The following is a 13,212-nucleotide window of genomic DNA, read 5'->3' as shown; positions in this document are numbered from 1 at the left end:
AGTTTATTTTCATTTTTGAAAAAATCTTGGTTTTATCTCAGTTTTGTATGAGAAAAAAACCTGAGATTCTGAAAGTATATATTTTAATATATATATTTTTTTTGTTTTGTTGTTAAATTATTGAATTAATTATGTAAAGTTTGAACATTGAATTAATTATGTAAATAAATGTAAAGTATTGTATTTTTAGGGAGCCTTTGCAATATATAATAGAAGAATGGGATTTTCGTTTAATGACCTTGAGTATGAAAAAACCTGTGTTTATACCAAGACCTGAGACTGAAGTAAATTTTATTCATTGGTCTAAATTTATTTACTTCATAAAAATGTGTTAGAAGTATCTTTTTTTAGGGACTTATTGATATTGTAAAGCCCTATTTAAAAAAAAATTCTAAATTTTTGGAAGTGGGTTGTGGAAGTGGTGCTATCTCGTTGGCATTTTTAACAGAATTATCTACAGTGAGTGAAAATTTTTTATATATTAATAAAATGTTGTATGTTATAAAAAAATTTTTGTTTAAATTTTAAAATAAAAAATTAAAACATGTTTAGGTTAGATGCATGACACTTGACAAAAATCAAGATGCTGTTAGTTTGACTCAGGAAAATGCACAGAAGTATTATTTTAGCATTATTTTAATTATTTATTTTTATTATTTTTTATACATAGTTTTGTTCATACATTTAAATAGTTTGAATGGAACAAAAACGTTTCAGAATTAAGAAATATCTGTTTTTTGCAAATGTCTTTTTAATTTTCACTGTATTTTCGCTATTTGTACATATTATGAACCCTATATATTTATAGAACCTTCGGAATTAGCGTAGGCATTTGGCAATGCCGACCTAACTGCGAAGCTAGTAGTGTTTAAGGTTGGCAAAAAATTGCTTACCTTGTTTCTATGTTTTATGGTAAAACCATAAAACATTAAAACAATTACAGAAACAAATACAGAAACAAATATATACAGGTAAAGGGACCTCAGAATGCAGTGGCACCTCAGAACGTCAGGTTTTAAATTAAGCAACAAACAGAAAACCATGAATAATTTGAACAAAGGATATGTTTAGTCATAAAGTAAAAATATATATATATATATTTTCCATAGAAAACATTCTATATTAAAGACGTTGAAGATAGTCTACTAGCCATTAAAAATTTTTTTGTTCAAGTTTTAAATTTTTTGAGCCTTCTGAAAATAAGTTTGCATTATGTTATCAGAAACATTGCTTCAAGACTCTATCTGCAGTGCTAAAATGATGCGTTCACAGAATAAATCCAATTTTCTTAAAATCACATTTCAAATTACCTAGCATTAATTGGTTTCTATTTCACAAAATGGTTTGATCGCATTTGGTTTTAAACCTGTTTCACCTCGGCACGATTTTTGCATGTAGATTTTAAAACATTGTTCTTGTTTCATGAGCATTCTTGAAGCTTAGTTGCAGCACATTCTTGCCACATGTACATTCTTCCTCACATTTATAGAATGCTATAATTTGTTGTTGTAGCTTAGATTTTCTTTCATTATTAGCTTGATTCTTTTTGGTTTTATTTTCCTTGATTGATGAAACCGTTTCTAATATTATTTTTATCTCCATTGAGCTGTGAACCGGGGAAACTCTAACATTTTCTTTTCACTTTAGGTGTTACTTTGGTTACAGGCAAAAAATTAGGTATTTCTTTAAGTGATATTGATTTATCAGATATTGTTTGATAAGCTTCCACGGCACTTCCATGCAACTGTACTGTTATCTTGGCTGCCATTGTCATTTGCGGAGATTAGAAGATTTTTCTTTTGGAGCCATGTTGGCACTTATCCCTTTTCCCTTAGCATATTGCAGTTTATAGATACAGTTTCCTGTCTCTTTTTTGTGATGCATTTTTGATATTTTGCATCCCAACACTTCCAAAAAGACTTGGTAAGTTTCTTTATTTGGAGTGCTCGTTGAGCATTTGGTGATGTAATGTGAGCTTAGTAATGTGGCGTCCATGGAGGTTTCTACATGCTTGCTTTCTTACTCCCAAAACATTTAACATTGACTTAACCAAATCTGACTTGTTTAAACCTTGAAGACATCTAAATAAATTATTGAAATTACAATATCAAATAGCTAAACACTACAAGTTTAGTTTTTTTAATGTAATAAGCATTAAAAAAAAGATTTTACTCCTTTTAACTTAAAAAGTTTATAAGAAAATAGTTTTATTTCTCAATCATGTGTATTACTTATTCTTGTTTTTTATATAACAGACTAGTGACTCTTCCTCCTCTTTGGTAAAAATTGAGCAATATTCATTCTCAAAAGTATAATTATCATTGTAACTAAAATGAAAAACGCACAGTCAAAAAAATTTAATTTAGTGGATAATAAACTGCCATGGTTTTTGCAAAAAAAAGTTTTACGTCTAAAAAGTTTTTCATGTTGCAATAAATGACAATTGTTATGTGTATATTATTATAACATTAATGTTGCAAACATATGCTTGTAACAAGTATAAAACTAAATTTTGTATTTAATAAGCAATTTTTATATAAATAAACAGCTCTTGTAAAAAGAAGTTTAGAGGAGCAGCTCGAATGGCTTGCCATGTGTATTTTAGGAGAGCTTTTCTCCGCTCTCATGCTCATTTACTCCTGCCAAGGCTTATATATATATATATATATATATATATATATATATATATATATATATATATATATATATATATATATATATATATATATATATATATATATATATATATATATATATATATATATATATATATATATATGTATATACATATATGTATATATATATACATATATGTATATATATATATATATATATATGTATATATATATATATATATATATATATATATGTATATATATGTATATGTATATATATATTTATATATATATATATATATATATATATATATATATATATATATATATATATATATATATATATATATGTATATATATTTATATATATATACAACCCTTAGATGTTGTCCGAAAGTTTTTTCGATATTTTGTTGACAAAAAGTAAAAATTAAAATGCAAGACCGGAATTTTTTTTTTTTAATAATGATAGACTGCCTGCCCTAACCAAACCCTCAGTCGATGTAGCAGCACTCCCTTGCGGGTCAGGCTATTTGTCAGTCGATGTAGCAGCACTCCCTTGCGAGTCAGGCTATTTGTCAGTCGATGTAGCAGCACTCCCTTGCGAGTCAGGCTATTTGTCAGTCGATGTAGCAGCACTCCCTTGCGAGTCAGGCTATAAGATAGTCGATGTAGCAACACTCCGCGCATGATTTTCAGTAAAAAAAATAAAAATAAAAACATTTTATTAAAAAAAATAAAAATAAAAACATTTTATTAAAAAAAATAAAATAAAAACATTGTTTATATTGTTAAAAACATTCACAATGTTTTTAAAACATTCTGGTCAATTAAATTTGCGTTTTTGTGGTTTTTTTAAAAAACGATTAATTTGTAATTAAATTAATGGTTTTTACTTTCGTCCAACACGGAAATGTTGGACGAAAGTTAAAAGTAATTAAAAGTGACGTATATGTTGGCGTAAGAATCACTTTTTTCCTTCCGCTCTTCCCAAAGCCAACAAACTATAGATCTATGTATATATATATATGTATATATATTTATATATATGTATATATATGTATATATATATGTATATGTATATATATATATATTTATATATATATATATATATATATACATATATATATATATATATATATATATATATATGTATATATATTTATATATATGTATATATATATATGTATATATATTTATATATATGTATATATATATATATATATAAGTATATATCTATATACACAGCCTGCGAAATCTAAGTTAGCATTTAGTGATGTTGATTCAAAAAACTGATCTATCTTTGCTTTACTTCAGCATACAGCTGCCAACCTTAATCTCTATAAGTGTCGGCATGCAAAAAGTTAATATATGTATTAATATTCAGTTAATATATAATATATTAATATATGTATTAATATATATGTTTTTATTATAAATGTCTGTTGTACTTTTTGGTTTTTACCCAAATTTTAAGGTGTTATTATTAGGTTATTAAGTTTTACAATAAAATATAAAAATTAAAAATATCTAATATAAATTATTTTATTATGTAAAACTGTTTATTTACATGATTACGGCTATTTTATTATTATTTAAGAAAATTTAAATTTTAGTCTTAGTATAGTTAAGTTATGATGGAAAAGAAACATTAATTTAAAAAGATCTTAAGAAACATAAAACTTTTTTTTAAATTCAAAACAAGTTTTTTATTAAAACAATTTTTTTTTTGTTTTTTTGTTAATTCACCTCCCCAAGGCCGAGAAGGCCACTACAGATGAGGAGGCTACTTAATTGTGGTTATAACCCTCTCTCAACTCTATAACTCGGAAACATGAACCTTGATGAACAAGGTCGCTGCGCGGAGAAACAAGTTGAGCACGGTACAACTAGGGACATGTTGGGGATCGAACTCGGAACCTCTTGCTTATAAAGCAAGCACTCTACCACAACACCACTACCACATTAAAAATAAGAAATGCAATAGTGTTACACAAAGAAAACTTTGTGCTTAGCACCAGAAGCAACAAAAGCATTTTTAAGTGAAACACCGGGTATAAAAAGAATAGCTTTTCAGATCATATTTTATGTTCTCATATGCATGCAGCAGCTATCTTAAGATTGAGTGAAGCTAAGAAAAAAAATTTCTGATACTATCAATTCCAACAAAAAAAGTGCTGTCGATTCCTCCTTCATTTACACACAATAAATTCTTATTCCCTGCGGAGGTGAATAACTGGAATTTAACTGTACCTTTTTTTAAACATCAACAAAATCTTCTGATAAATTAAATTTCTAAACGACTTTTTTTTCATAATCAATCTAAAAATTGATGAAAATGTAATAGATAAACTCTGAAAAATCGTTAATTCGTAAATTTGTTAAATACTTGCATAAAGTTGAATTGCTACACTCTTTAAAATATTATTGTTTAAAGCTATGGTCTTATAAAGTGATGCTTTTATAATCAATTAATCTTTAATCTTTTTATAACAGGATGCAAAAAATTAAAAGTAAAATTTAGCTCACCTGACACTAAGTGTCAGGTGGGCGAAATGGGAAATACTGTTGCCAGATATGGTAACAGTATTCCATACAAGGACAGATTTGAGATTTATAAAGATAAAGAATAGAATCAGGAGTCTGAAAGTGACAAGCTCGATAATGAAATGCAACTTCAACAGATGTTAATTTTGCAGTAAACAGATGTCTATTTTCTGGAGAATTGTTTTGGCAATAGATATAGAAGTAATGGGTATGAATGGAAATTGCAGCAGCGCAATGAGAGAAAAACCATGGAGAAGAGCAGCCTTGACTTATAATTGCAGAGGGGGAATAAAAGATTCTATGCCAGCCTGAATCTAAGAAGTAAAGAGTCCCAGACAGCTTAAAGGTAATTGTAAGAGGTACAATGATAGGGGGATTCTGATCATGAAGAAGAATGAGATAATAGTTTTAGAGAAATAGTATACACACACCCTCACATATATATATATATATATATATATATATATATATATATATATATATATATATATATATATATATATATATATATATATATATATATATATATATATATATATATATATATGTGTGTGTGTGTGTGTGTGCGTGCATGTGAGTGTGTGTGTACCATTGCTTGGTTGTCTTTAATTTTTACCATAAAATAGATAACTTCGAAGTTAATTTAAAAACTTTAAAGTTAGCTTTTGAAAAACTTTTGAAAAAAAAAGGAGAAATAAAGAATTGACAAATTACCTTCCCAAACCAAAACCCTTACTCTCGAGTCCCTAATAAAAAAAATCAGTGCAAATCAGCCTTAAAAATTACAAAATAATTAATTCAGTCACTGATAAAAAACAAAATTTTTCAATGTAAACAGGCTTTAAAAATCACCGACCAAGTAAATTTCGATTTATCAAAAATGAGCTTTTTATTTATTTCTCACCAAACCTATTGAAATTATTATAAAACAGCTGTTAAAAAATGCGCGTTTGACCGCAGGCAGCGCTAGAATTAAATAGTTTTATGCGTGTTTTGTAAAAAATATTAGTATTATATATACTTAATTTATAAACTGAAATTTTTTTAAAAAAATACTTAAATTGTAACATAAAAAATTCCCCCCCTCCCTCGTTTATTAGATCTGGACTAAAATTCCCATCCCCACCCCACCCCCTCCTTTTATTCTCACCCCACCTTGTATTAGAGACTCAAGAGTAGCCAAAGTAAACAAGGTTATATTTTTCATCTTTATAGTGCTTAGCTAAGTTTTGGAATATAATAAAATAAAATCAGTTTCTTATAAAAATGCTGTTATGAAAATTGATAATATTCTGTCTTAATTATTTTCTTAGTCGATGCTATGTCTTCATATTAAAGCTATTATGTAAAGTTCAGTTTATAATATTAAACATTTTTATTTGTAAAAGGAAAAAATTCTTTTTGGCTTTTTTAATTTTGCTCAAACTCATTTTATACTTGCTTAAGCTCATTTGACACTTGCTTAAACTCATTTGATACTTGCTTAAAGTCATTTTATTACTAAACATGGCACAAATTATTGAGTAATAATTTTTAAATTATGTAATGAGTTATTTATTTTATATATTGTATTTAATGAATTATATAAATTTGTCTCAATTTAAGCAAAATAAGGAAATTTAATGCGCAATTAAATGTTTTGCTGAAAAATAAATGTAATTATATAAACACTTCTATTGTAGAATCTTTAATTGTTGTAATAACTCTTAAACTTCCTGCATTCTATTACAGTAAGAAAATTTAAAAAAATTTTTATAAGCAAAACTTTTACAGCTCTATAAACTTTTATAGTTTATAAAGTTACTACAGTAAAGTTGTTAATAATGGATTGCTATTGTAAAAAACAAAAAAATAAAACACTTGCCTAAAGAATTGTTTCAAAATAGAGTATTTCATAAGTTTTCATGGCACAAGAAATGATGCTTATTATGCATATATACTTAAAACAATATACACTTAAGCGTTACAAGCAATTTTAATTCACCTCCCAAGACCATAAAGGCCACTACAGTCAAGAAGGCTACTTAAGTTGTGGTTACAACCCTCTCTCTTGACGCTAAAACTCTGAAACACGAACCTTGGCAATCAAGGCCATTGCACAGAGAAATAATTTGAGGGCGACACTACTAGGGATGTGGTAGGAATCATACTTGGAGTTTCTTGCTTATGAGGCAAGGGTTGTACCACAACACCACTACTGTATAAATGCTTGTAATGAGTATAAATTTAAGTTTGGTATTTAGTCATTAATTTTTTTTTAATGAATAAACAAATACCTTTCGCAAAAAAACAGAAAGCTCTTGTTAAAAGATGTTTAGAGGAGCATGACTCACCTTTTTCGTTTTATCTTTTTAACACTCTTGCACATATTTGCTCTGGCCAAGGCCTGTATACAGTATTTCAAAAAATTACGACCAAACATTTTTTTAAATATTTTTCCTAAAAAAAGTGCTGTATTTTTGTAAATTTAGACTTTTTTGGTAAACTCAAGATTGATAAAAATAAAAGAACATGTTTTTAAATAGATTTTTTTTATTTTAATGTAAAATATGAATCACAAAGTTTTCAGTTTTAAAATAAAGGAACTTAGGTAGTTTTTTTATTGTCAATAAAATATTCGACAAAACACTTTCTTTGTTTCATAATAAATTTTTATATAACAAAACAATTATTTTATTACTTTGTTGGGCCTCCCTTTGCTTGGATTATAGCTTCTAGGCGTCTAGGCATTGATTTAACTAAAGATTTTGTTTCTTCTGGTTGATTCTTTTCCCAAGCTTTTTCAATTGCCACTTTGAGGTTATCTTTTTTGGAAAATGACAGATCTCCAATTTTTCGTTCTAAAATTTCCAACAAATGTTTAAAGGGATTAAGGTCCGGTGGTTGTGCGGGCCATTCCAAAACCTCAACATTATTTTCAGCAAACCACTCCTTGGTTTTAGTGGCACTATGCTTGGGATTGTTAGCTGAAATGCAAAATCAGATCCTAGCCGAAGTTTTCGAGCAGATGACTTCAAATTTTGCTTTAATATGTTTCTTTATTGCACCTGATCCATCTTCTTTTCATGTGTTTCTTACTCAATCTTCTTTTCATGTGTTTCTTACTCAAATATGGTTTATTTCGCACAAGTTGTCCTTGAAATCCCTGGTCTCAGATACGATTTCTGATTGTCTGATGGGATAATTTGTTTCCATTATTCTCTTCAGCTTGCTCAGCCAGTTTTCGAGCAGAAATGAAGCGATTTTTCTTGACTTGTATAATTAAGTTTCTATCAAAACTCTTAGAAGTCTTTTTTTTGCGACCCTGCCCTTCTTTTGTGGCTGTTGTTCCGATCAAATTATACTTCTTCATTATGTCAGATACTGTATTATGAGGAATTCCAGTCTCTTGCTGCACCTGATGATAGGTTTTACCCTGATTGACTAGATCGATAGCTAATTTTCTCTGAGAAACAGTCCAGTGACGTTTACTTACCAACCATTTTACTTAAAAAAACATGAAACCTTTTTTTTATACAAAACTTTTTTTTTTTACTACAAAAAACAGTATTTTGTTATGCAATTTCATTAGTTGTATAAAATTTGCTAAAATATTTCAACAAATTTCACATAAAATTAATTCAACTTACCTAAATATCGCTTGGTCGGATAATTTTTTTACAAATCTATTTGATACTAAGTTTCTTTTAGGACAAATTTTTTTTTTTTTTGTTATTCACCCCCTCAAGGCCGATAAAGCCACTACAGATGAGGAGGCTACTTAATAGTGGTTATAACCCTCTCTCAACTCTATAACTCCGAAACACGAACCTTGACGAACAAGGCCGCTGCGCAGAGAAACAAGTTGAGCGCGGTACTACCAGGGACGCGGTGGGGATCGAACTCGGAACCTCTCGCTTATGAAGCGAGCGCTTTACCACTACACCACTACCGCATCATATACCGCAAATAATAAACCAAATGAAGCATGAATCAAAAAATATGAACGCTAAATAACATACCATTCCCAATAGAATTAAACATTTATTTTTGGGAAAAACTTGTTTGGTCGGATAATTTTTTGAGACACTATATATATATATATATATATATATATATATATATATATATATATATATATATATATATATATATATATATATATAACATTTTTAATATGTATTTACATATATATGTATATATAACTTATATAATATGTATATATATATATATATATATATATATATATATATATATATATATATATATATATATATATATATATAAATATATATATATATATGTATCTATAACTTATAAAATATATATTTATATGTATAACTTATAAATTATCTTTACAAAAATTCAAATAATATTAATAGGAAGTTGCTTAAGTTTGTTTTTGAAGTCTATAATATTGTAAACTGAATTATCAGCAGAAATAAGAATGAGCTAAATAATAAATAAGAATATTAAAAAATAATTTTTGTTTTTGTTCTAAAATAAGATGTTTTTATTTCAGTGTCTACCAAGTTTATTTTTTTTGTAAAATATTATTAAATAAGATATTCTTATTTCATTGTATGCCAAGTTTATTTTTGTTTTAAAATCTTATAAAGTAAGATGCTCTTATTTTAGTGTATCCTAAATTTATTGTTGTTTTAAATCTTATAAAATAAGATGTTCTTATTTCAGTGTATGCCAAATTTTTAGTAAAAAAAAAGATGATTTATGTTGAAAAATAATGAAATTATAATGATATTTGCAACATTTTAGCCACCCAAGTTTTTTATGATGTTGCAAAACATAATTTAACTTTAGATTAGTGTAATTTTGTTTTTAGACTTGGAGTTGCTGATCGAATAAATGTTCTCCACAAAACATTTGGTAATCATTTCAAGTTTTCATCTATGTTTGTCATCTATGTTGTCATCTATGTTTGTCATTTATGTTGTCATCTATGTTTGTCACTGTAAAATTGTTGTGTAATAATTTAATTTATTTATTTTTTGCTGTTTGCAAACAAATTATGTTTTTTCTAATTTTTTAGATGAACTTACATTATTAGATGTGGGTGGAGAAAAATTTGATATGTTAATCAGTAACCCACCTTACATTCCTCACAAAGAAATGGCTTTTTTACAAGAGGAAGTGAAAATGTTGGGTTTTATAGTTATGTGTTGAATTTCTTATCAAGAAAATATGTAAAATAATAATTCCTAATATAGCTTAAATTTTTTTTAAAGATTTGTCAAATATTTTATTGATTCAGATGTTAGGTTACTATGCATGTTGTTATGTAATATTTTAATGTTATGTTAATAACTGTTAATAAACCATGCATGTGTTAGATTTTGATTTATGTATATGTATGTAATTTTTTGTGATGTAATTACTTAGTTAGTATTTTTAATACTAGTAGTTTAATATTTAATAATACTTTAGCTACGAACACCATGATGCATTAGATGGCGGATATGATGGTTTGGAAGTTATTCGATCAATTTTAAGATCTGCACATAAATTTGTCTGTGCTAAAGGGTAAAATTGGTTTATAAGATTTTGTTAATCTTGCTTAGTTTTGATTTTGTGTATAGTCACATGATTCTGACTGGATGGATTTGTATAAGTATATACTTACATTTGTATAAATATATACTTACGCTAATATATATTATATTAGTATAAGTCTAATATATTTTATTAAGTATATAATCAAGTATATAAAAATTATTCAATTGATAATAATTAAATCGCACATTCAGTTTACATCAATATGCAGTTTTCTGTTTTGTACAAATAATGAATGGAAAGTTATGAAGTCATTACAGCTAACAGATAGAATGGAATATTTACTATTTTCAAAATGTTTCGTCCCAATGAGAATAGAAGATTTAAATTGAAAAATTAAAAATTGATTGATTTTTGAAAATTCGAAAATTTTAATCCATAAGATTTTGTAAAAACGTTGGATTCTTTTGCTTTATTGTTTTTAATCTTTCACACATCTTTATTGCTTTTAATTTTATCAATGAAATACGTTATCAATGAGCGCATAATCGCGCTCATTGATAACATATTTCAATATTACGAGTACAAAATATCACGCTGGGCAATTTTATTCATCACATGCACTGTGTGTGTGTGTATGTATAAATATATATATATATATATATATATATATATATATATATATATATATATATATATATATATATATATTTATACTAGGGCCCTGTGAATCACTATTTTTAGTTTCAAATCAAATCACGACTCGAAGCAGCTTTTGATTCGCAAATCAAATTAAATCATGAATCCAATAAAAATTTTTAGGAAATCTAAGTTAAACTAAGACATAGATATCGTCAAAATTATGATTTGATTTGAGATTCGACTCGATTTGTAAATCAGCGCCTGATTCGGATCCGATTCAATACCCTAAAAAGTGATTCGCAGGGTCCTAATTTATATATATATATATATATATATATATATATATATATATATATATATATATATATATATATATATATATATATATATATATATGTATATATATATATGAACATATTTTAAAGAAAAACACGATGTTTTTTAATCTTGACATGTTTCGTAGTGAACATACTACATTTTCAAAAGATAAAGTTACAATTTAAAACTCTGGGTATAAATATAAAATCAAAATTTGAAGACATTACAGAGAAATAATAACAGACAAATAGAATTGTTACAAACCAATAAAAATTACAATACAAGTATTATACCGTAAATAGCAAACAAATAAAAATAAAATTATAAGTAAATAAAAAATAAACAAAAAAAATAAATTATATTTTACAAAATCTAAAAATTTTACTCAATCTAAAGTTAATAAAATCATTAAAAAATATTGTAAAGATGTTATAATTAATTTAATTTTCACTCCCAACAAATTACAAAACAGTTTATGTATAAAAAATCCACTTCCTAAGCTGCTCAAATCCAATTGTTGTTTACAAATTTTCTTGTACTGGATGTAATGCCAGTTATATTGGAGAAACCTCCAGACACTTAACAACAAGGATTCATGAGCATCTTACAAGTGACAAACAATCTAATGTTTATAAGCATTTAATTTTATCTGTTAATTGTAAAAATCTAGTAACTATAATTGTTTTAAAACTTTGGATACTGCTTGTAACAAAAACAAATTGAAAATTATTGAAGCACTCCATATTAAATGAGAAAAGCCATCTTTAAATAAACAAACTGTTTATTATAATATAAATTTGTTTATCTAGTTTTTTTTTGTTTTTTTTGTTTTTTTATTTGTTTTTTGTAATTTTATCTTTTGAAAATGTAGTATGTTAACTACGAAACATGTCAAGATTAAAAAACGTAGTGTTTTTCTTTAAAATATATATATATATATATATATATATATATGTATAAATATATATATATATACATATATATATATATATATATATATATATATATATATATATTATATATATATATATATATATACATATATACATATACATATATATATATATATATATATATATATATATATATATATTTATTTTACGAACAAGGCCGCTGCGCGGAGAAACAAGTTGAGCGCGGTACTAGCAGGGACGTGGTGGGGATCGAACTTGGATCTATATATATATATATATATATATATATATATATATATATATATATATATATATATATATATATATATATATATATATATATATATATATATATATATATATATATATATATATATATTTATGTATTTATATATATATATATAGTAAACTCCCACTTATTTCAACTGGCATTTATTCAAATTTCTTGCATAATCAAAGCAATCTTCTGTCCCCGTGAATTTTCTTTGACAAACTTGTGCAAATATCCATCAGTTGTTTGAACCTGCAGTTGTTTGAAATTTCGGTTAATTTAAATGATTTTATACTCCTAAGGAAATCTCTAGATTTTGTAAAAGAACATTTGAGATTTTAAGGCTTCAGAAGGGTGGGTGGATCAGTGAAAAAATAAACATTGTTTTTTGAACAATTTATAGAGAGGAAAGGTT

The 13,212-nt window shown here is 26.0% G+C and overlaps 1 protein-coding gene across 1 annotated transcript in view; it reads left to right on the top strand.

The window, feature by feature from the left end:
• The window catches only part of LOC101236287 (MTRF1L release factor glutamine methyltransferase), a 42,059-nt gene that overhangs the window by 4,391 nt on the left and 24,456 nt on the right, over positions 1–13,212 (top strand). The window contains exons 3-8 of the mRNA XM_065817139.1: positions 191–284; positions 352–459; positions 553–617; positions 9,985–10,028; positions 10,192–10,300; positions 10,587–10,682. Coding sequence (XP_065673211.1) covers positions 191–284; positions 352–459; positions 553–617; positions 9,985–10,028; positions 10,192–10,300; positions 10,587–10,682 — 516 coding nt within the window. The remainder of the gene's footprint in view (positions 1–190; positions 285–351; positions 460–552; positions 618–9,984; positions 10,029–10,191; positions 10,301–10,586; positions 10,683–13,212) is intronic.

The sequence above is a fragment of the Hydra vulgaris genome, chromosome 14, assembly GCF_038396675.1.
Source record: "Hydra vulgaris chromosome 14, alternate assembly HydraT2T_AEP".
NCBI lineage: Eukaryota > Metazoa > Cnidaria > Hydrozoa > Anthoathecata > Hydridae > Hydra > Hydra vulgaris.
Note: the sequence above shows the minus strand (reverse complement) of the source record. Positions and strands in the feature narration are given on the sequence as shown.